The 25,100-nt window shown below is 36.8% G+C and overlaps 1 protein-coding gene across 3 annotated transcripts in view; it reads left to right on the forward strand.

The window, feature by feature from the left end:
* PRKCE (protein kinase C epsilon) overlaps positions 1-25,100 on the forward strand; it is a 287,906-nt gene that overhangs the window by 87,750 nt on the left and 175,056 nt on the right. For all 3 annotated transcript variants that reach the window (XM_066546511.1, XM_066546512.1, XM_066546510.1), the window contains exon 2: positions 11,777-11,840. In XM_066546511.1, coding sequence (XP_066402608.1) covers positions 11,777-11,840 — 64 coding nt within the window. The remainder of the gene's footprint in view (positions 1-11,776; positions 11,841-25,100) is intronic.

The following is a 25,100-nucleotide window of genomic DNA, read 5'->3' on the forward strand; positions in this document are numbered from 1 at the left end:
GTTTGTTATGGCTAAAGCTGCAGAGGAAGTCCAAGTGAATCACAGATAATTGTAGTCCTCAGGATAGCCATTTTGTTAACAGAATTAGCTTCATTAATCTTTCTAATCTGATGATTAAACAGAGGATAAAATATCAGAGCAACACAAAAACTATGTTGGAAAAACCCCCTCAACATTATGAAATGGTATGTAAAGATCTTATTGTGATACTTTCTAAACACAGGAAAAAGTAGAAACAAAGAGAGAATATCTTAATGATGTTTTCTTATAGAAATTAATTTTTTAGTTTCTCTGGTAGTTTTTTTAGAAAGGCACATAAGATAGCATTTGGGGTTACATTTTCTTTCAAATTTTTGAGGCATTTTTTCTCAATTCTGGGTGGTTGTTCAAGAAAATTAAATATTTTAGTGCTATTCTTGAATTTATTTTTTGGGGGGAGATTGCATGATTGTACATATCTAATATGACTAATTTTGTGTGCTTTAAACTGCCACATTTACTGGCAAAATGCTTATTTGTTACAAGATGTTAGAAATACCATTTTCCCTTAGAAAACAGCAATGATCTTTCTGTTTAGATATTGAACTGAGACTTGAGAGGTACATTCAGCTCCCACATCCTTATTTAAACCTGCCCTGGGGCTCCTGCATGTGCTCAGTGTAGGAAAGGATGAACTTACCTGCACAGCAGCCAGTTTGTGCAATTCCTCCTTGCACTTGTGTGTGCCACAGAGTGTGAGGGCAAAATGAAGGCTTTCATTCTAAGCTAAACAAGCATTTAGGAAGATACTAAAAAAAAAATAAAAAAGAGCAAAGATAGTTTTGCAAGAAGCTTGTATTTTATTTTCTTTAATTCTGTTTTCTGCTTTCGAATTTCTGTAGAACTTGATCAAAGTCTCTGAATCAATGCAATTCTTGACAGGCTGTAAGTAGGAGAGATGCTTTTGTTTAAATACTTGATGCCAATTCTGTATAACATTGTGGTTTGTATATCATGGGTGTTTGTTTATTATAATGTCAGTGTTTGTTGTAAAGAAGCTCAAGCTCCAGATACATATGTGAAAGGACATAGAGAATATTTGTGTAGAACATACTTTTTCCTTCCGTCTTCATAACCCAGCAGAAGAATGTTGATTTGTAATTTTTAAACCTTGTGTATTTATGCTTACATCTTTGTGTTTGGTGGAGGATTTTTTTTATAACTCGGAAACAAATATTTTCATTATGTTTTTGCAATCTCCTTTTCTTTCTAACCCAAATTTAGATAATTCTATAAGTTAACTATTCCCTCTTTGCTTTTCAGTTTCTTTCCTTGAAAATAGAGATGCATCTGTAGTAAACCTGAATGAGAAAGTAGGAGACACATTTTTTAAATTTGCATTTAAGTTACTAAAATTATCAATTGCAAGGATAACTGAACAGAGACATTTTATGTTAACAAATGACCAGCTTTCAACTCCCTGGATGAATAATAAAACCTCTTAAGTCAGCATGGTTTTGTTGTCTTGATCAAAAAACTGTTTTAAACCTCTTTATTACTTTTTAAAAGCTTACCCCTTATGTTTGGGATAAAGCTGTGTCTTCTGACATAGCAGAACAGCTGAGACAGTAACAAGAAGCATTCTCAGATTTAAGAAGGAGGTTTAAAGAGGTTAATATTTTTAAAAGAAAACTGTGAGAATAATTTTAGCTTAGCTTTGTTATTGAAATATTATTTTACTTCCTTTTGTTTCCTCATGACAACTTCATACTACTTCTGAGCTGTATATATAATTTTTGTCTCTGTATGTTCCTGTGTCTCTCTCCCTACATCCTTTATTCTTCTCATTCACGTGTAGTTTTTAACTGAAGACGTTTCAAACCCTGCATTATTTTATCTCTGCAGTTTCAAACCCTGCATTATTTTATCTCTGCAGCTTTCTTTAGTTCTGCACTCTTGAAGTAGTTCTTTGTTTCTTGCCTAGTGGTGCTCCACGGAGCTGCCCCATTAGGCACTGCCTCAGAGCAGTTTGACCATCTGGGTGGGTTAAAGAGTCCAGCCCTGTGACCTTCTTCTTTGGCTTTGGCTGCCAAGGTGAGACTTGAAACAAAAAAATCAAGTCAGTCACTGTGTGTGGTGACACAGTGCTGACAAGTTGATCACCAGCCAATTTCATGAAAGGTACACTAAGGTAAACTGCAAAGGAGGTCAGGGATTTTGTCATGTTAAATGTCCAGTTTTGCACAGATAGAGGAGGAGTTTGGATACTGGGGAATTTTCAGGAAAGTCTTTATAGCTTTTAGAAGCATTTTTAAAAAATAAGATATTTCTCATTTTCTGGGAATTTGAGGGAAAGAACTTAGTTTCCTTCATAGGCAGTTTCTGAGATCATAGGCACCTCTGGGCACACCCCTAGAGCTGTCTCCTAATTGCATATTCTGTAGTTTCAGCCACTTTAGTTGAGGATTGTGGCGAGAGGGAATCTCATTCATATCTATATCAACTTGGCAAGAGAGAGGAGTTTTATTTCTCTCTGCTGATGCACTCTGGCTTGCAGCTGATGCTGGTGCTGCACATCAACAAGCTACTTAAAAGTTCCAGCAAGTGTCACTGAAGTACAGTTTGTCCATTTGCAGTATATTGATTCAAGCTGTTTACTTCCTAATGGAGGATTAATTTCTGTTGTGAATGCAAATGGAGAGTACATTTAATGTGCTTGCCTTCCAGATAAGAAAGGCCTTTCTCCTTTCTTCCCAGGGAGCTGAACTGAATTCTCACCCATAAACAGCAGTGGTTGTTTTAATGTTCTGGGGTTTTTAATTGAAACAAAACCTAGATGTGAGTTTTGTTGCTAGCTGAAACCAAGCCAGCACAGCTCTACTTACAAGTGAGCCTGAGCTAGAGCTGAAGTGGGTTCAACTCCCTGCTGCATTCTTGGCTCATTGAAGACTGTAAGTTCATTTGGACTTCTCTCAAAAGTTCCTGACAGGTATTGCACAGTAGTGTTTGAGAGGCTGGAAATGTGAACCTCTTGTGGAAAGGGTCTGAGAAATGAATACTGAAGTGTCTGCCTAGTTTGGGCTGAGGTTTCATGTAATCTCTATTTTCTAATATCTGGGAAGATCTTTGCTCTAAGGCAGATGAAAGCTTTTCTCAAACCAGGTGTCATCAATGTTCCTAAACTATGGTTTGAAACACAGTTGATTCATAGGCAAGCTCCAGAGTTGCCTAATTTTGTGGGTTTTTGGGTTTTTTTTTGGTTGTGGTGGGTTTTTTTGGTTGTTTGTTTGGATTTTTTGGGTGTTATTGGGGTGGTTTTATTTTTTTGTTTTGTTTGGTTTTTGTTTTTTATTTAATTTGGTTTTGGTTTTTTGGTTTTTTCCCTTACAGAGGGTTAGAATAGGAATAACAAGAGAAAAACTGAAGGGCAACTTAACATCATCTAATATCCCCATTTCCTAGGACTACTTATATTCTGTCCTTGAAGATTATTTTATCTTGTTTAGGAAGAATTTTAATTTATACCTAATACACAAAAAATGAATATGTTACACTAAATTCTTGGATCTTCCAGCTGTTAATTTTCCTGATTTGAGATCTGAAAATCAGCACAGTTATTTCCTTTATTCTTTGTACAGAAATGCTATGTGGATATTGCCTACTGTATAAGTACCTTGAGTTCCCAGAATATATGTGGCAGGAGAGTGCAAGAAAGGAGTGTTTTGACAATAAAGAGAAGAAATATATCTTTACAGGAAATATGTAATGTTGTTTTCGTATCTTAATCTGTAAGTCTTCAGGCAGAAATTCTTGCTTAAAGGACATAAGGAACTGTGGGAATTACTTAAGGAATTAAGGAAAAAAGTATGCAGTCCACCAAAACCATTTTATGTGGCCAGGACAAATTGCCAGTCAATCCATGTACTTACTTTTATACAGACACATATTTCATGATGGTTGTGCAAAGCATTGGAAAGTTGTCTACTTAGAGGAACTATTATTGTAATTTAGGAGAAACTCCAAATATCTGGTTAAAGTAATTTTTGAAAAACTCCAAATACCATCATGTTTAGGTGATTCCTGAGACTGAACAAATGTACCACCTATGAGTTTGGCTTTGGCATATGAGCAAGTGGTTGTCTGAAATAGTACTGTGGTAAGATAATTTGATAGCCTTTATCAGTTTTTAACATGTAGTAATTGGCTAACCACTGTGTGCTGGCAGCCCTGACACCCTGCTCTGTGTTTTATTGCTGGATGTAAGGTAACTTCCCTTCTGGTTGCAGTTCTGTAGCATGACTTTAAAAAATGCCCCTAAGCCAAGACAAGGAGCATGTTTTAAATACTTTGTGACAGTTAATTATTTCCCTGTGGTTTGGAGAGTGCCACTGCACTAGTGCATTAAGAAATACATTTTGAAAAGCGTTGTGATGAAATTAGAGGTCAGATCTTGCCACACAATGCAATTCCCCCCACACAATGCAATTCCCTTATTCTTAAATCAAATAACCATCTGTTTGGGAAAGTGGTTTTGCTCTGAAGAGTTTCTTTTCTTTCTTGAAATACATTTAGCAGATGTTTCAAGAGAATGGCTTTTTGCAGGCTTTTGTTCAGTAGGTGGTTTGTCTGTCTGTTCACTCAAAAAGTCTAGTTGGGCATTGCTCAGCCAAACCTAACTTGTACACACTATACCTCACGTTGTCTCTAGGCTTGTGTAGGTTCTTTGTATATTATCCTTCTTACCATTGCTAAAATAATGCCACCTCCATTTCTAGTGTAGATACAGTTTTAGTACAGTGAAAAAATACTACATAACCTTGGCTTGTTCCCCTGTCTTCATAAGGCTTAATAATGGAACACATTTACATCATCAGAGTAACTGTACTGGGTTAATTAAAGCAACAAATAGCACACACTTGTGTCTGGGACACTCATGCTAGTGAGTTTCCATTGACCTGTTCACATGCAGGTCATGATATTCCATATCATGGAATAGTTAGTCTAGGCAGCCTTATTTCATAAGGTCATTGACTTGTTTTTCTGCTCCTGAAAATATTTCTCTCTCATTGATTTATTTCCCTTCGTCATGCATTTTGATTGTAGGTCTTTAGAAACCCTAACCAGTTTGCCATATAACTCTTAAATACTGGGATAAAAGGTAATACCTTGTACATACTCTCCACCTTCTGAAGCTTTCAAAGAAGTAAAGATAGTCTTTTCCTTGCTTCTGATCATGGAGTCAGACACTTGGTTTCATGCAGTGACCCTGCTGTGGTCATGCTGCTCGATGCCTTTGCAGTCGTTTGTACTGCTCTGCTGTCTGTTCCATGTACATAGAACCAATTGTCCAGGTTCACTTTCTGGGTTCTACAAGAAAATGAGCCCTGAAGACCCTAGGCTCAGCACTGTGGTCTGTAAACATTGTTGGTCCTTCTAATGCATAAAAATGAGTATGTTACTTCTGACAGTGCAGATGTGCCTGTGCTCAAACACACGTGCATGCATCGCTGTGCGTTCAAAAATGCTTCTTCTTTGGAGTCTGGGAGGCCTTAGGCACAACAGATCATGAAAGACCAAGACCATATCACATGTGATTCAGGACACCACAACTGAGCATCACTATATGCTTTATTAAGTAATGGAAGGATTCTTGTTTTAGAATTGGTTTCTGAATACTGTGGATTATTTCAGCTGAATCTTGTTTCTCCCTGGCTGCTGCTGTTCTGTATTATGTCAGTGCATGTGTCTGGCACTGAAAAGTGTTTGATGTTTTCTGTAGGTCATGCAAGATGTTTGATGTTTCTTTGTTGACTTTTGAGTATGAGTAAATAATTGATAGAATCCCCTGTGGCCAGAATTTCTGAACCTTTATGTATATCATTGTGGTCAATTACAATGCGTCAAGCTGTGTTAGGTTTCTCTCTAATTATAATAATCAAATATGTAATGTTCATAATGAAAGGCAGATTTGTGAACATTGTAACAGTGCACTGGCTCCAAATTTTCCTGCTGCCTTTGCCAGAAGAGCAAGAGGCTGGTGGGGTGAAAAACATCATGGAGGTACATGGAGATTCTAAGGAAGTTTTCTCAGTATGTTTTCTGGGTAATTTCTTTTGAAAGTAAAGTTTACTCATGTAATTAATGAGGTAATGTGTAAAATTCTTAATTTTCAGATAGTATTAATAAATAACATTTGCTCAGCTATTTTGCTGACCTTATGGAGCTTATTGCAAACCTATTTATTTCAGATGAGCTTGATAGGGATTCAGGTATAAATGCTGGTACAAGTTTGCAAGTTTAATCATACATCATCTGGCTGCTCCTTTGGTCAAGAGTTTGCTTCCATTACAATAATCATGGTGAGTTTGAAAGGTTTTTAATTATTTGGGCTGCAGTCCTTTTGGCTATATTGAAAAATATCACTGTTAAGGTTTTATTTTCTATTAAATAAGTTAAAATAGGTACTCCATTAGCTATTTAAATTGAATCACAAAAATTCTGTGGCTAAAGAGCAAAAGACCAGCACAGACTTTCCAGTCATTTTCTATTAGATTATAACTATTCTGATTTTCGTATGCATTTTCATGGAAATAATATTTACCAAAATTGGCATCTAAAAACAACAGACAGAGGAACCAGCCCCCTTCAGCCTTTGCAGCTATCAGCACTTTAAGCACAATCTCTTTCCTTCTTTCAGAGAAGCTGTGTGTTCAACAAGAAACTTTGTTATGCTACACTCAGGAAGGGTTAAACCATACTGACTTCCCAGGTCTGACATGAATCAAAAAACCATCTGCAGTGACAGATCATGTGCTTGGAGGTTTATGCTTTAAGCTACCCAAATATCAGATAATCCTAGAACATCACAAGAAGAGGTGCAAAGCAGGTTTTATGATTTAATTCTTTCTGTGGCTTATACAGTCCATTTAGGTTTATACTGTTACAAAATCCTCAACAGCTTTAGGTTTGAAGGGGTTTTGCTGTGTTTCCTATACTGTCTAGCTAAGGAGATCAGAGTAAAACTTACTCAACCTTTCTGCTTTTAGGAATTTCAAATTTTGCATTTGTCCATTCATTTTTTTATTTCAGATCTGGATTTATTTCAATGACTGTCCTTAAATTTCTCTTGAGATAAGTTGGCTTTTAAATGAGTACAGCACACTAAATCTCAGGTGACATCCTTGTGTTGGAACATAGGTGGCTGATGGACTCTGTTGTGATCAAAGGAAACCCTGTGGCGCTGAGCCAATCAAGACAGTGGTTTGTCATTTGCTTACAACAGGTCTCAGTTTGTACCATAGAGCATGCAAAATCTGTGCTGATGCTGTCAAATGGAATGGAAAGAACACCCCCAAATGCTGATGGAATTATTCAGGCTGTACATAAAATCTTATTCATATTCAAATATGGAGCATCAGTGCAACGCAAGTAATTCCATAGCATATTCTAATCTTCCTCATCCTTTTAAGATTAGAGAGAGTGTTTGGTTTCTTTAGAAAATCTTGATCTAAAAGAATTCTCTCCAAGTTTTATGTTTTTAGGGATGGGAAATAATGTCTTACACCTGAGAGGAAGAGAAAGGTGAACTTCTAGCTGAGTTTAGAGCTCAGTTTTTCAGAACTCTAAGAAGTTAAAAACTTGCAAAAGTCAAACCTCGAGGAAAAGCTGGGCCATTTTCACAATCTTCTGCATAGTTTGATTAAATTTTGCATTACTCCAGGTTACCGAAGATTTATGATCCATTGAAAGTGCTGCAGAGAAATATTTCGGCATACTTTGTTTAGTATTGTTTTTACTGATGAGTATTATTTGAATGAAAAAGAAAAGGTCTTACATCCTAGATATGTACCCATTAAGGCTGTCTAAAAAAAGAGGGGGGGAAAAAAGTTCTTGGTAGTGTTTGATACTGCTGGAAGACAGGATTGCTGGACAAAGTGAAGCCTAACTGAGGAATAGGAGGAATGGTCCAGTGGGCAGTCTGGGCCTCCAGAGACCAGAGTTCAGCTCTTATTTAAGCATAGGCTTCTTGTATTACTTGCCAGAAAGTCATTTAGTCTAGCTTGTGCCTTTGGGAGTATCCCATTTTGCATATGGGGAACTGTCTCAGAAGGGTGTTGAAAATAAAATCCATTAATGACTGTGAAACTATATGAATGCCTTCAATATGCTGAAGCTTGGCCTTGGTTTCAACATGGGTTTTTTCCTCTGAAAGTATGTCTGGTTTTATGGATGGTTGCCTTTTGTTCCCTGAAACAGGCTACTAATAGGTTTTATTCAGGCCTGGAGTTTTTGATTATCTGTGCTGCTTTCCAGCAATGATTGTACTCATCTCAGTATGCTGCCACAGTTGTTATTTGAGCAATCTAGAAGTTGCTTAAATTACCTTTTTAATTAATGTTACTTGTGCATGCTAAAACTGTATTTCAGCCAAAGTCACAGCAATAGCATGGGTCAGTAAGAGGGTAAAATGTTTTGGTGATCAAAGATTTTGCTCAGTCTCAGTAAAATCTTTTGCTGCATGTGGCAAATGTGATGTATGTGTGCAAGGCACATATTTTGCAATGTGTTTTGCTTACAGCAAAGCTGCTCTTGTATCAGCTCCTCTGTCCCATCCCTAGTTTGCATCTTGCCTTGTTCCCTGTTTCCTTTTGAACAGTAATGTCTTTCTTAGATCTCTCCTCATAAGTTTTCTCTGCACGTATAAAAGCTAGGCTGTATTCAGAGAGAAGTATTTTTAGTCAAAGAGAAGGGTCAGAATCAGAATTGCTGTGATCAGACTATTTCCATTGCTTTCAAGGATGCCTGTTCTATTCAGCTGAATTTGGCCAGTCCTCCTGTTTCTGGTTACATGTGTCTAAGGGCATTTCACATGTGATGGCTTTCATGGCATTCAGTGAAAAATGCAGGGGAACTTTAGATTTTGCTGTATGCATCTTTTGGTACTTATTTATAAAATGACATTGCAGAATCTAAGCCCAGCTTAATGCACAGATTGAAAAGAAAAAGCATGCATATTCTAGTAGTCTGTTTTGAAGGTATTTATGCTGTTATGTTTCTAGGCATTAAATTAGAAATTTTTAATAAATAATTAAGATCGAATCGGTCCTTTTTTCCTCTGTTTGGCTTGATACATGAAAGACCTGAGAAGAAGAGAAGGGTTCCTGTAAGTCTAGGGGATTCTGCTTTTGTTGGGGTGTTCATTTCATATGTAGGGTCAGCTGAGCGCCTGGCTTCTGGCAAAAGTACTAATTCATATGACTGATAAGACTGTCAGTGTCACTGAAATGAAATGTGGGTATTTCATAAATCTGAAAATAAGAGTATGTCCATTTTATTCTTACTGGCATTTGAACATATGAAGACTGAAACATGCTTTCTTTGTAAAAGACTTTCTTTTATAAATAGTTCAGTTTTCTTAGAGCATCAGCAAAATTTCCAATTCAAAATCACTAAGTGTCATTTCTAATAAAATGTAAATTGAAACAGTCCACTTGCTGGGTAATGGAAACTTGGTTTCAGGCCTCCAGTCTTTTTCCTGAGTTGCTTCCAATGCTGTTTGTTATTAAAGGGGCAGAACATAGATTTTGTGATGGTGGTCAGTAACTTGTCCAGATGCCTGATTCTTCTGCAGGGATGATGTTGGGGTTTATGTGTGTGCGTGCACTCTGGGATATGAACTGCATGAAGTATTTTACTGAAAGCTTAACCAAACAGTGTATAGTGCTGATACAAACAGAGCATTAGACATGTCTGTCTTTAATACAGCCATCTGTTGAGTGCTATAGCAGTTTTTCAAAAGCTTCCCTCAGCATAGACATCAAAGTCTATTCATGCACCTGTGCTTCTGATCTTCTAATATTTTTCTTATTTAAAACTGGCAAAGGGAGAGGAGCAGTATTTCAAGATCAGCAGCTTTATTTAAACCAAAACCGAAAAGCCAAAAACTCTCCAAAAACTCCCTCACAAAACTCATGCTGCCAATTCAGGAATTGTTAAAAATGTCTTTTTTGGATATTCAGTACTATTATTTATAAAAAACCAGACACCCATGCTTTCATTTTACTCTCCCTTGAGCAACCCCTGGCCTTGCTAGCATTCTTTCCTGCCTGGTGTATTTACAATACAGCTGCTGAGATCATTTGCTTGATCCATTGGTCCAATGACATGAGCAAGACCTGTGAACTCTTCTCCAAGCCCTCTCTTGGAGAACAATGCTCAGTGGAGGAGGAGCTTGTATCATGTCCCCTCATTTACTCACTCTTTTCCCAGCCCAGTGGTCAAAGAAGGAGTCAGAGCCCTTTGTTTCTCGGTCTCAAGGTTGTTTATTGTATATCTATAAAATTTTTTCTCCTGTCCAGCTGAGGTCCTCTTAGCAGGACAGTCAGAGGCACTCTCCCTGCCCCCCCTTTTATCTTTTTATACTAAAAACTACATATACAATGTTTACAATTACTTTCCAATACCTATCACCTATGTTAGACAGTGAGCTTCTACTCTAAACCAATCTAAAAGTGCCAACATCACAGCAGAAGGTGGAGGCCAAGAAGAAGAAGGAGAAAGGCTGGACGTGCCCAGATCCCTCCATCTTGCCCCCTGAACCCCCATTCTAAAAACCCAAAAAAATCTATTTTTTCACCCTGTGATAAATTCACTATCATTCTACTTAAACTATCATGGCTTGTAATTCTTCATGTAAAGGTTGGTAATTGTTTTTTTCAAGGGCTAAATCAAAGGCACAGGGGTCTGAGCCCCCCGGGCAGGGGCTTGAGCCCTCCAGGGCAGCCAGAAGAATTTCCTGGGTTCCAACACTGGGACACAAGGTCCCTTGCAATCTTACCTGTGTGGTTTTCCCACTAAAACAGATTGAAAATACAGTATTTACATACAGAACATCACATCACTTAGGCTCTGAAATCATGTGACAGTAACTGCTATGCTACAGCAGAAGCTACTGATTACATAATGTTTTAGTTACAGTTTTAGTTTTCAGAGATGTGAGGCAGCAAAAATAGTTTTTAATTTGTTGTGTACCATTAAGATACTCAAATCCAGCAATATTTAGATTTGCTGATGAAACTTGTGATGAAATACAGGAAGATCTGTAATAAGCTCTTCATTGTGATGCCTGAACCAGAGCTTATTCTCATAGCCTGTGATATCTTGGAAGTACAGCAGCTTGATACTGAGCACCTGTATTTCATGCTGAGTGAAAGTGATCTCCTCATGGGTAAAGACTCCTTAAAATCCGCCAGAATGGTGCAGAAATAAACAAATTTTGTGTTTCAGAAAAAGAGGATAAAGCATGTATTTCTTTCTCCCAGTGGGGACACAAAAGGGGTATTGTAAACACGTGTTAACCGGCTGTATGAGCTCTGTGTGTTCATTTCCCCTGTTCTGTGACCAGAGCTCATCTGTCTTGCTGTCCCAGTGTTGTTTTCCACATTTGTATATCTGGGCTCAGTATAAATAACAGTAAAAACATTGTTCAATTGTGGCACTTTTTGACTTTCTTGAAAATAGTGGTGCAAATGTATGTCAGAACAGTACATTAAATATTTGAAATGTGAAATTCACTGAGCTCAAACTTTCCAAGCGTGCACACTTCTTTTTTGTTCCAGTGAGGCTGCAGGGTTCTCAACACCTCTTTGCTAAAGGAGGGTCTGTTGGTGCAGGATGTGTTCTGCCTACACCTTGACTTTGAGAGGTTTGGAAACTTCTTGTTTCCTGCATGTGCAGTCCCTTGCTTTGGGAGGCATTCTAAGTTTGATTTTTTTTCTTTTTCTCTTCTTGATTACAGATTGACTTGGAGCCAGAAGGGAGAGTGTATGTCATCATAGACCTTTCAGGATCATCAGGTGAAGGTAGGGACTTCCAATATTTTATCTTACTCTTTCATGAATGGAATCTCCAAGGGTCTCTGCAATGAAAGTATTAGAAGAGCTGTGTGCTGATACCCTCAAATCTGTATTAGCTCAAGTTAAAATGAACACATTTTGAGTCAATAAGCAAATTGCACTTCATCTTACCCTGTTAATCACTGGTGGTAACAATACCAGCTAAAATGACCATAATGAAATGAAATGATCACATTTAGTAGTACTAATTTCCAGAAGAATCTTCCAAATTCTTTAGTTTTTGGAAGAATACTAACCATTATGTAGGTAGAAAGGATAAGATGTCAAAACGGAGGGACAGGAGTTTATTTGCTTTCTAAATTATTCTAATATTTGGTATTTTTCCATTTCAAGTAAAGTAATGACCAGAATGTTGTCATTATATGAGATGTTTTCATTTTTATGGCGCAACAGTTGCATGTTGGAAAATGACCCAAATATGGAAGAGAAATATTTATTACATTCTTAAAAAAATTCTAAAAATAATTTTCTACTGCTTACTTTAAACAGAGTGAAGTGGTATATGGTAGGAATAAGAATTTATGAAGAAGCAAATCTGTGTGCCTTAGTCATGTACTTGGTGACAGCCTGATCTGCCAAAATGGCTAGATGATTGATTATCTTAAATTATGTTCCGCAATCAGCTTTGATCAGCTTCTCCCAGTAGCTCATGGAGTTCACTGAAATGAGGTTATCGTCAGTTCACAGTACATAAAGAAGATTCACATGAACCTTGACAGGAGGTGAAACTAAAAATGCTATGAAATTAAATTATTTTGCCTGGCACAGTGAGGAAACGGTGGAAGAGCATGTTTTTCTTTCTGTTCTTTGTAATGAATTGCTGCACTCTGACCAGCTACTAGCAGTAGCTTGCAAAAACACATATTGCTATAAATCCTGAATTTTAAACTTTATCTTATAGCCTCTTTTTGTACCTACATAAAATGTGCTGTACCATTTTTTTCTTCCTGCATATTGAAGAAAATACCAATTAAATAATAGTTTCCACATATATTTCTGACTGGCATGACAGTGATCATCTGAAATGGGGTTAAAGGCGTTGGTGTGACTGTCATAAGGCAGGTACATGTTCTTCCAACCTTCCACTGATAGCTTATTGATACCCAGCTGAACCTGCTGTTACTGTTTCATCCCAAGATGCATTCAAGTGCGTCAGACTGTCAAAAGACAGGAAGAATGGTGTTATGTGGTTCTTCAAAAGTGCTTTAAAACTCTCTAACCTTTTACACAGGAAAGTAAAAAATGGCTATCCTAATGCCTCCTTTATGTGGTGCATCACCCTGTGACGCTTGGAAGGTACTTGGAAAGAAATGTGTGTCACTGCAGTAGCATTGGAGGGGAACATGCAAATGGAAACAGGCCAGTGAGGGAGAACAGCTTATGAAATGCTTATGGGAAGCCTTTAGGAAGACCAAGAGCATTTAGTTGTAGGCACTCAGTTTGTGGTAATTGGGAGTGGGGCTGCAGCTCAGCCTCATCCCCAATGGGCTACAGCTGTGAGAAGCAGGTGAGCAGCATTGAAGGTAATGAGCCATGGAGTGCCCAGGGGCACTGACCAACCACCAAAGGGAGCAGAGGGCACACAGATGCAATGCATGGACATGAGGGTATAAAACGTTGGGCTAAAGAACAAGAAGGGCAGATGCTTGCAGCCTTCAGAAGTGGTGAGGTATTACTCTGTATGGGTTGAAGCATTATGATGTTGTATGGTGATACTCTGTGTATTGTGACCATCTCAACTGCAACGTATGCTGTGGCATTTAGTTGAGGTGAATTTGGTAAAAATTAGAGAAGTTGGTGCACTTACAAAATGCAATAGAACTTGTATATTTTTGAGCTTTCCCATGCAATTAAATAACTGTATAGAAGTGTTGTGTAGAAGTACTGCAAAGTTCCCTTGGGGGGTTCCAGTTTTACTCACAAAGAAAAGTGGACTAGGTTTGTACAACTGTTTGCAAACCATTTTTATAGTGTTGTTAGTGATACTATGAAATCTTATTATTGGAATGTTTTATTAGGAGTGTGGCCTAAATAATTTTGGATATTTAGTGTTGTTATTGAAGCACCTAGTTTAGCATAATAACTTATGTAGTGAACGGAAACATCTAGACCACAAGGGAAGTAGCTTACTGTACATTTTTCAAAAATACCTCTTTCATTTTATGTACATATATGTGTAGGTAAAGATAATGAATCTGTGAGGTATTTTATGAATTTCAGTGTGCTAGTTCATTGTAGTTGATCCGTATTTCTTGAATATTAAAGAATATAAAGTGCATCACTTTTGAGTGGCATGGGTTGGTTGAAATGATTGCTTCTCTTGACCATATTTCTGAACCAGGATCTTGTTTTTTACAAGCCAATTGTCACTGTGAGTAGCAAGAGTACATAGTATTCTTTTCATGATGCACAAATGGGTATTACTCTTTCACCTGAATTTTGGAGAGGGAAAATTGGCAAGTTATGAAAATAGAAATACTCATAGCAAAAATTTTAATTGAAGGAAGCAATCAAGTTGCATGTTTCTTGGAAAAATGTACTATATACTCACCAACCACTCTTGTCTTGTAATGTTGTGTACTGAAAATTTGACTTGTTTCTCCAATGTTATATAAGCAGGTTTCTAGTAAGCAGCAGTCAGTAATGTAGCTTCAGTTATTTAGCACTTCTAAAAGCTTTTTCAGACAGATATCCAAGTTCTCTTTTGGTATAATTGACTTAAGATTAGTTCAATCCATTAATATGGACAAAGAGCATTGTTCTCTACTATACTGCCTCTAAAAGGGAGAAGTCCTAATTTTCCAAGCAAGCCTTTATGTGAGTAATTTGATATATAAATTGAAGGTAAGATTATGTTGCTACGATATACCTCTTAAAATTCAATTGCCACTTAGTCCCAGCTGTAAGATTGCTTATTCCTCTGCACTATTTGCATTTGTATGGTAAAACAATGAAAACAGTTCATTGTTATAAGCTGACTTCCTCAACAAAAGCACATGATTCCTGTTCCTCCTCTCCCCCTTGTCTAAGCTGAATCATTCATGGACTTGTGTGGCTTAGGTGTGCAGAACAGATGGAAATCTGGCAGATTACAAAGGCAGGTAAGGAAAATTTCTGCCTTTCTCTAGGCAGAGGCAGACTTGTTGAGAGCCACCCTAGCATATCAATATCAGCATCTGGCCAATATTTTTACATGGAGCTAGAGAAAGAACAGTAGAGTTGCTGGCTGTGCTACTTGAAATTTCCAATGGATTGTTCAAATTTCAGAGAGTTTAGTTTTGTTCTGAAAAAATAATTTTCTAGAATTTGCTTCCATTCAGTGCTAATCTTTAAAGCAGAAAATGACTGGAAAACAAAAATGCTAAAGTCTGAGAAGTGGAAAGCAAGCTACATGAAAAGCCCTTACAGGAACAACAACAAACCCAAGAGGAGTGTTTTTATCATCACCTTTTTACACTAATCCTGTTTTGGAAACTCCTTATAGTTTCTGAATGTTTGTTTCTGCACTGATAGGGATGGTGAGTAAGTATTTATTTTAGCAATCTTCTGTAAATTCTGTAGTAGGAACTATCCAGCCCACATACTGAAAAGAAAATGCTAAATAAACTGTTTTTTACACAGAAGGTGATGTTCTCAAAAGTTAGGGTTTAAATTTTTCTGCTAAAACATGAAGGTTTCCATATTGTGCTTCCAAATCAGTCCTGAAAAATAATTTACCATTTTGGTGATGTTGACATAGAAAGAGGGTGAGAAAACAACTCTTGAAGTAAGTCTTTTTAATTCTTCATTGGAAACTATGTAAGCAGTATTTCTGTAACACCTGTGAGTCACATCTTTACACTTCCTTTGCCAGAACTGATCTGCAGGGTTATTTACCTTCTGTAGGTTGACTTTATTTAAAAGGGGTCTGTGCATTAACAGTAAATCTATATTTGTTTTCTGTGAATGGAAGCAGCTGTATCAGTGGAATGGAACCTTCCCAAATGTCGACATGCACTAAGGTGTCTGTTCACAGCCTGAAATAACTGCAACAATTACTCAGGAGCAGTTAACTGCAGCAGTTAATCAATAAAGTTCTATTTAGAATTTTTACATTATTTTAATAATTTGGTTGAGTTTCTTTAAGTCTTTTTAACTGCTTAAGCAGCTGCTTGCCTGGAACTTTAAGGGATATTTCAAAAACAAATCCCTTTGGTCAAACAAGCAGATGTGGCTTCTCAGAACCTGACACACCAACAGTATGAGCTGGAATTTGGTACATAGATATGTATTGTGCCATATGCAAGCACATAGCATCTTTAAGCATTTCTGATAGCTTGCTTTTGAGAAACTGAATCAAAATGTGGGTGGCTGCAGTTGTTATTCTACCAGAATAGTTTGTCAGTCTTGCAAAGCATGTAATCACTCAAGTCTGCTGTTAAGTAAACATTTGGTGACCCCTTTATGTATGCAGTTGTAAGAAAAACAAAGTTTATAGTGGGCTGGTGTTTGTAAAAAGGAATTAGCTTGGAAAAGATCCATTGTATTTATTCTCTTACTTTGCAAACTGGATCTTGTGGCTGCATAGGTTTTTAGTCTTGTATCTTGAACTTCTGCCTGGGCTGTGGAGAAGGATGTGTCTGTGTATCAGTCTGTCAGTGAACAGGAGGATCTGCAAGACTTGCTGCCTTATTCATTTCTTCAGTGCTGCTGTGTGTGCAAGGTCATATTGATTTTCTGTATTAATTCAGTGTTGCTGTATCGTGTGTACTATTTCTATACTGAAGTGCACTCACTAACTTTGTTATTGACATGCTTTGGCAGCGTCTTTACATCTATTTTTTCATTCTTTTTCTTTTAGTTCTTCAGAGAGCTTTGTAAGTAAATTTTTTTGAATTATTTGAGAAATACTTAAGAGCTCCAGTGTAGCTGATTAAGATCCAAATGCAGGCTAAAGTTTAAAACTTAACTAATACAGTGATGCAATGATTTGACTTACAAACTGGAGTAACAGATGGCCCACAAATGGGTAACAGAGGTAAATTGCCTGAGGAATGATTAAAAACATTTTCAGCAAAGTCAATTTTACACATACTGAAAGACAGGTGCTGCTATATTTAACAGCTTGTGACCTGCCTGCTGCATTTGTCATTGAAGGTTTCTGTTTTCTTTGAAATTACTGGTTTGTGTGGGATACAAACATAGACAGTTACTTGCAGTACTTTCTGCCAACTTAATACTTAAGTTACTATTTGAAATATGTCAATATTAAATCAACTGTGGACAACTTCAGAATGACCTTGACATGTTAGATTTTTGTTCTTAACTGTATTTATTATAGGTAACATGTAATACAAATTTAAGAACTATTCAAAACTCCTTTTCTATGTTCTACATCTAATCAATTGTAATGATTATTTATCATTGTTAGATGTTCCAATTTGCATTCTGGAGTTGTCCTTTCTGTACAATCACAGATTGCCCATTTTTGAGTGGGCAGATGAATTGCAATAAAATACCACAGTTTCTAATACATTCATCTTCAGATTCATCTGCTTGTAAGGTACTAAAGTTGCCCAAGATGAAGAACATAAGGTGATATTTTACAATAAAGCTTGCTAGCTGAAGTCATGGTATTTTGTGAATGGAAAACATTTTGTTTACATTTATTATCAGGCCTTTTTTGGATTGAAATAGCCAAAAAAAAAGTCCTAAGAAGTCAGCACCAAGTTATGTATTTAACATGTAATTCAAAATATATGAATTTGTGGGTTTTCCAGTTCTTCTTAGCTCATTTATTTCAAGGCTCTCAGGTTTGCAAATATGGTTACTGTTGATTGGCATGTCAGGAGAGAATGTCTGCATGAAAAAAAGTATTAGTAGAAGCAGAGAATGATTCTTAATGCCATTTTTGTGTCCCATACTTGATAGATCTGTAACATAGATACAGCTTGTAATCAAAATATCCAGAGGATTTGTTGCAGGCATTCAACTTCGGTAGAATTGATACAGCAAGAAAAATTGTGTTTCTGTTCCGTGTTGTAGCATCCTTTTGCAAAAACCTGTTCATAGAAAATATCCCATAGGATACGGACTTTCTCTACAATTCCTAATGCATCTCTTTGCCAGTGCTTTTCCTTGAAGTAGTTGTCATTGTCATTATTAATTATGCTTCTTGTGCTGTAAGGGTTCAGTGAATGAGATCTTGTTGTGCCAGGCACTGTTTGAACAGAGAACAGTGGAAGGTGCTTAATGAGAAATCTCAAAGTCTGAATCAGGAAGTATTTTTTCTTGGTTGTTTTAGGAATTTGTGTTAGTGAAGAGTAGTGGTTTCTTTCACTAATATCTTCTATTGCAAATACAACTTTGACAGGCTGCTTGTTTGTCAGTTCCTTGTAGCCATCAGCTGCTGATCTTGGGGTGCTGAACAGGCAGTGAAAGAATTCTCAGGTTTGTTCAGAATTTATAGATGAAGAACCTTTTTTTTTAATAACCCATGCACTTACAGTAAACACACGGAAAAAGAGTCACAGTCATTATAGATTCACTATTAAAAACCTTCTTCTCTCTTATTTTGCTCCCCAGAATTTGATTGAGCATTAAACTCACATTCTTACTCTTCTCTGTATGTTATGTTTGAGGAGAAGCTGAGTGTTGGAATGTCTTAGGCAGACCCCTAGGGAGTCTGGGGAGAGTCAGTGGTTTAGTCAGAGTATGGATCTCTCAGGGGGGACATAAGTAGCCTCTGTAGCTTTTCCAGAGCTGTAGGTGAAGCAGAAAGGATCTGCACAAAATGATTGGTTGTGGCACTGGGGCAAGCAGTCTTCCAGTGGTACAATGTAAAGTGTCTGTGAAGTAAGGGTAATGTTTGGGAAGCTATTTACTAAGACTCAGCAAGCCACCTGAACATTACATTTTTGGACTCAAGGCTGGGGCTTTTGCTGGGAGTTAAAATAATCAGAAACTATGTAAACAGGACAATGGTGAGCTGGCAGTGCTAACTGGGTGGTTTTTGTCTTCAGTCACTTGACTCATGTAGGTTTGCAAGTTAGAGCTCTTCTACAAATGCAGCTTCCCTGGAAGTTCTTGGGAATATTCTGTGCTCAGGGACATACAGGGTTGGAAGTATCAATATTGTATAGCTTTTCTCTCTTCCTACTGTAAAGCAAAATATGCAGAAAAACCAGAGCAACCAGCAGTTGCTCTGCTCTGTTCAGTCTCAGTAAGAAGGACTTCAACCCAAAGGTATTAGTTTTATACTTAGCTTGGATAAAGGTAGAGTGCTACACTGACTTTTTTGGCTTTCCTTCTGCTGGCTTCCCTGCTTTAAGAGAAAAACAACAAAAAACTTAACCACAATCTTCCTATTCAAAATTCTTTATGTAGTGTATCAACTGTGAACCTATTTCCTTTGAAGCTTTGGTTTTATGTAGACAGGGTTTGGGGAATTACTTTTTTTCCCCATTCAGGTTTTAATTTCTTCATTATCAGATCAGCACTCATTCCAACTATAACTGAGGGAAAGGTTAAAATCAAAGAAACAAAACAAACAAACTGATTTGCAAGTTTTCTCCTTCTGCTATGCCTTTATTTTCTTAGGAGGGATAATGCAAAGCTGCTACTAATATGCTTTTTCTTTTGAGTCTTATTTGGTTTAAACCTAAAATACATCAGTGCTGATGTGTGGATGCTTATTACAAAAATAAAATTATTTTTCAGGGTTTTTTCTCTTTTTGAAATTATTAATCTTTTATGACTTTTTTTTTTTACAACTATAAGAAATCTTTAACCATCCAGATATTGAGTTCCTATGTTGTTTGGGTTTTTTTTAGTTTTTTAAGCCAACCAACCAATGAAATAAAAACCCACCAAAAAAACTTCCCAAGCATTGCATTCATACTAATATGGAGATAGGTAGGTTGCGTTATTCAGTCAAAGCAACTTTCTCATCTGAAATGAACCACTCTAAATAAATCTCTTATTTCCCCCAATCTGTTAGAATGTTAATGCCAGTAGATAAGTGCAATACCTGACTCTGGTGTGCATTTGCTTGTTGGTGCAGTAGGTGATGAATTTCTTCTGAGACAAAATTTCACCCGTTGATAGCACAAAGCATCTGAGAGCAGATATTTTTGTGTTGTTACCCAAGTGACAGTAACTGGAAAGCCTGAGGAGCTGTGAACTAATAGTTTGAGTCCATGTTAAGTTTTTCACTCTTGCCAGTCGACACTGACTTGACAAATGGCATGGGCATTTATTTGGGAACATGAACCTTGCAGGTTAACAGTTGAACCCCAAATTTCCTTTTAAAGGTATCTGTGCGCACACAGATCAGCACTTGGTGACAGTTCAGTCTGTTAGTGCATGAGCCTTTTAAACTGCACTGCACAGTGTAGAGCTTCTCCAAAGGGTGCTTATATAAATTTAACTTTGTGTGGCAAATGCCTTCATAAGGAACATCTCTCCATGGATTTATAGCCATCCCTTGGATTGCATCCAGTTAGCTGATTGAACATCTGGTAAGCATTGTGTGTTTGTACTAAGCCCTTACTGTATAAAGCTGGCTCGAGCTTTTCAGGCAAAGATCAGTGACCTTCCTTGGCATACTTTTAGCCACTTGCCAAAATAAATGCTTTGCAGGGATCAAGACACAGATAGAAAATTTGGCTTAAAGGCACCATCATATTATACTGGAAGAGTTTGTACTTGCTTAAGGAAAACTGTGTTATGCTGAAAAAGGATTGAAACTCATATACATACCATGTTCCCAACTGCTGCCGCTCTCTTTTCCATTTATGTAGTAAAAGCTCTGATTTCCATATGTTCGGGTTTTTTTTTTTTTTAACAAAATCATACAGGGCCTTTGGAATAGGAATGTTTAATTTTATAACTGCCTGTGCCTAGTTTTTTTTGAAGAAAATGGGAGAAATGTATCACACTGAAAGCTATAGTGGTGTTTTCATACATAAGTAAAACATCAACTAGTAGCAAGTTTTGAAACAGAAATATATTTTTTGAAATCTGTGTGTGGCTAGTTCTTCATAAAGAAGACACAACATGGGTGAGTCCAATGCTCACTGCATACCACAAGGTGATGTGGGAAATGTGTATAATATCCGAATTTTGGGTTATTTTTTTTGTTGTTGTACTTCATAAAATACATAACCTCTATTCTTATGATTTGCTCTACACTTGTGCTGGTTCAGTAATATGCTCTAAATAGATCTTTTCCCTCTTCACCCTTGTTTCCCAACAATAGTGAAACCTGTTTATTGTTAGGGTAATTGAGGCAAAAGGTCTTGATGTAATCTATTCTGATTGATTAGTCAATCGGGGTGGATAAATAAGGAAATACACGCATTAAAGACAGGTCTGGCCGTGTTCCTGGCTATTCCATGCATCAGTTGGATTATGAAAACTTACTTGTTCTGTGACTATCATCAACCAAATGTCTCCTGCCTTGAACATAGCCTGAAAATCTACTACTGTTTTTAAAATATAAATTTTAGTCATATAAAAAGCTGGAGTGTCAAAAATTTGTATTCTTTCAGTATAGTCTTGAAAGGTTAAACTACATGAGGATTTTCATGAATGGTCTGTACCTGTGGTGGGAAAAATTTGTTTTGCCTCTGTAAAAGGCAGTCTCTGGAATTAAAAATGACTGTGTAAACCTTGCATCACTTGCAAAATTAGAGTTTTTAAAAGGAAGTTGCAAAGTCCAAAAAGGAAGATTAAGTCCTTTCAATATTTCTCTGAATTTTTAGACGGGCTATACTAAGGGGAGTACAGCAAGCTGAGATACTCTTAGCCCTGCCTGCTACTTTGTCTTTTTTTTATTATATTTAGTTTGCTTTCATTATTTCTGCCATATGTCTTCCATGTATTGATCAAAAAGGTTAATTATATATTATAGATGTCAGGAATAATGTAAAATATAGATTTTAATGTGTACTAACAGCTTTTAGCAAACAAACTGCCAGATACTTTAGACTTACAGTTATTGCATGCTGTGTAGATCCCTGAATTCTTGTATAGTAAGGATGAGGTATATTTTTAAGAAATTTATGCTTCTGTAACATCTACACACATGCACACACTAAGCTTAAGCATTGATAAATGGTCAAATAATATCAGCATCTGGGTCAAAATACTCTGCCTGAATAAATTTAATAACTTCAGTTTGCACCAGCAGGGCTTTGTCCTCCAAGACAGGGGAGATTTAAAAAAATCATATTTATATTACAGTATTGTAAAGGAGAAATACTGAGAAATACTCCTTTTTTACTTCTGTTATAATTCCCAGATCAGTACCTGGAAGCTGGATCTTTCCAGTGAATTTTGAAGCATGTCTTTTCCTTCTTTAATAGACTCAGTGTTTTCAAAAAATCTTCATTTACAGCATTTTTTAACTTCACCATGGAAGTCTGCTGTGCTGTGAATGGGGCTATTTAAAGGAAACATCTTCCATTGCAATTCATGAAGATTCTGTAGTAGATGAAAGTGACCCAGGGTATTCATTCACCTCTGCCTAAATACTGGAAGCAGCTGTACTTCTCCTTTTCAGAGCAATGGAATTGTTTATGTTTGCACAGCAGTACTGTAAGGCAAGAAAGGAAGAAAGAACTTATTTTCCCTTTTAGACTTCAGAAAAATGAAACTGTGTGAATGTAAAACTTTGGTCAGGGTTCTTCAAATCCTAGATATAATAGCTGTAATAGGTGTAATACTTAACTATAGTGTGACAAAGACCTGAAACCATCCCTTGTTCTGTTTGAAAGAGTGCCCATCTATCAGTCCAGTTCTCCTGGTAATCCTGTGTCAGGACTTTGTTTGGAGCTTGGTGAAAATCAGTTTATCTCCTGTGGAACTGTCTTCTCATCTAAAGAGGGCTCTGTAAGCAGAGGTCAGAATTTTAGGATCAGGTTTGATGCTTTGCCTCAGGGAGTGAGTTCTTAGTTTTACAAAAATAGTCCTTTGCATTTCAGTTGACTAAGTAAACCAGCAGAGCACAGCCACGTGTTCAATTAGCATTATATTTAATATTATACTCAGAAGCAGAGTTCACAAATATTTCGGTGCTTTGGAAATGTCAGCACGAGAATCACACATCATACCTGCTAAACAGAGAAAAAAGAGGAATAAAAAGGTTTCACTGGCTGCAAACGCAGAGAGTAAAATTTAAATAATGGGGGGAGTTATTTTAATTTTTCAACTACAACTTGAGTTTCAATATCTGATTGACTTTGGTTTTAGAACAGTTTGTGGACTAAACATGTTTTTATTTAGTTTTAAATGCTATAAAGGGTTTCTGAAGAAACGTAGAGTTAAAGTTTATAAAGAATTCCAAGAATTTTTTTCTATAATTCATTTGTACGCACTCCATAGTTGTAGCAGATTTTGCAAATATCCACAGTGGCAGATGTTTGTTTTAGAGAACGTAGTTTTTGTGTGCTCAGAGTTTTTGGAGTGAACAGAAATATTTAGTTATTCCATTAAATACACTTTGAGACTTGTGTAAATCCAGTACTTCAGGCAAGATAATATTAATGCAAAATATTAATAAAAATAATGACCCTCTTTTATAATAACATTTTTGATTCTGGAATTGTCTGGTTAAACCCTGTAACTGAAGTGATTTGTACATCTGCCATCCTGACTTTGGGCAGGGTTCTTCAGTGCATTAACAAACTTCTCTGGAAAACTGGAGTGTGTCTGTCTATTGTGCTGCAAATATAAGAAGAAGCATTCCTTAAAAGAAAGAGCTTTATAAAGACTGGAAAAGGACTTGAGATTTAGATTTATATCTTCTCTTGAGTTAACTGCACACTCTTAATTGAAAGACTAGAAAGTACACTTGGTGATGTAATGAACTGCTGTTAATAAAATGCATTTATCCCTGTTTCAAATTAGTACCTAAATTTTTAGGTTGGGGAAGATGTTGTGTGTTTTAAGGATTCATTATTGTTAAAATCTTTTTGTTGTCTGTAGTTATTAAATTTTAGTCAGGTCCTTTTTTAAAATCCTTTCTCAGAGTATTTTACTGAATACAATACTTTGTGTACAAATGCAGGAGTTATTAGTCAGTAGTTAAATTTCTAAATTTGACAGTGACAAATTGACCATTAATAAAAAAATTGGGTTTTGGGGTTTTTTTTTCTCCCCAGTGTGTGGTGGTGTACTGGATTTCAAATCTGATTTTAAATTATCAAAATCAAAGCAAAACAGAAACTGACTCAAGTTGTGCTAGGGGAGGTTTAGGTTGGATATCAGGAAACAATTGGTACATCAAAATGTACTGCCCAGGGAAGTGATTGAGTCACCATCCCTGGAGGTATTTAAAAGACCTGTAGATGTAGCACTTAGGGACATGGTTTAGTGTTGGACTTGGCAATGCTGGCTTAGTGATTGGATGCGACATCTTAAAGGTCTTTTTGAATCTAAATGCTTCTATGATTTTATGAAGACTCTACTAACTAATGATTTTAGGATTTGAAGATTAAAAATCTTTAAAGTTTGTTCAGATTTTGTTGTTTTGGTTTGTGTTTTTTGTTTTAATTTAAAACTTTAATTCCAGGTCTTTATTATTAGAGAGCATAAATCCTGCCTACTTAGGGGAAGTCACACATCTGACTTATATAAGAAATATTTAACTAACTCATGTAATCTTTGTGGGATACAATCAGTACCAGAAATTTCATCTCTTGTTTTGTTAAGATACTGCTTTGGAGGGTTTGACAGGGTCATTTCAGAAGAATGTGTACCTCATTAAAAGTTATTTAGCTTCCTTTAGGTAGATTAAGCATTTCCCTTATCTGTGTTTGACTAAGTTATGTGAGAATATCCTATGTTGTTCAAGTACTTTCTGTAATTTTTTGACTGGGAAAATGGGAGGGAGACTTCACACATGCAGTAATACCTTGTTTGATGCGTTCTCTGAAGGAGCTCACAGAGTTTCCACCAGGATAGCCAAGCCATTTGCCACATTAGGATGTGGTCCAGCTTTTCATGTTTCTGTTTCTTTGCACCATTACTTACAGCTTTGTAATCCTGTGTTGCAGCAGAAAGGCTGACGTGGGCTATGAGCTGTGACTAGCACAAGCCCATGTTTCTGAGGCTTTTTCCTGGGTCTCGGCAGGCATCACTGGAACTCTTGCCTCTGACAGGACAGATCACTTGAGTTGTCAGGCACAGTGTTTTCTGACAAACTGAGAATAGGAGCTCAGTGAA

Source organism: Molothrus aeneus, chromosome 3, assembly GCF_037042795.1.
Source record: "Molothrus aeneus isolate 106 chromosome 3, BPBGC_Maene_1.0, whole genome shotgun sequence".
In the NCBI taxonomy this organism is placed as follows: domain Eukaryota; kingdom Metazoa; phylum Chordata; class Aves; order Passeriformes; family Icteridae; genus Molothrus; species Molothrus aeneus.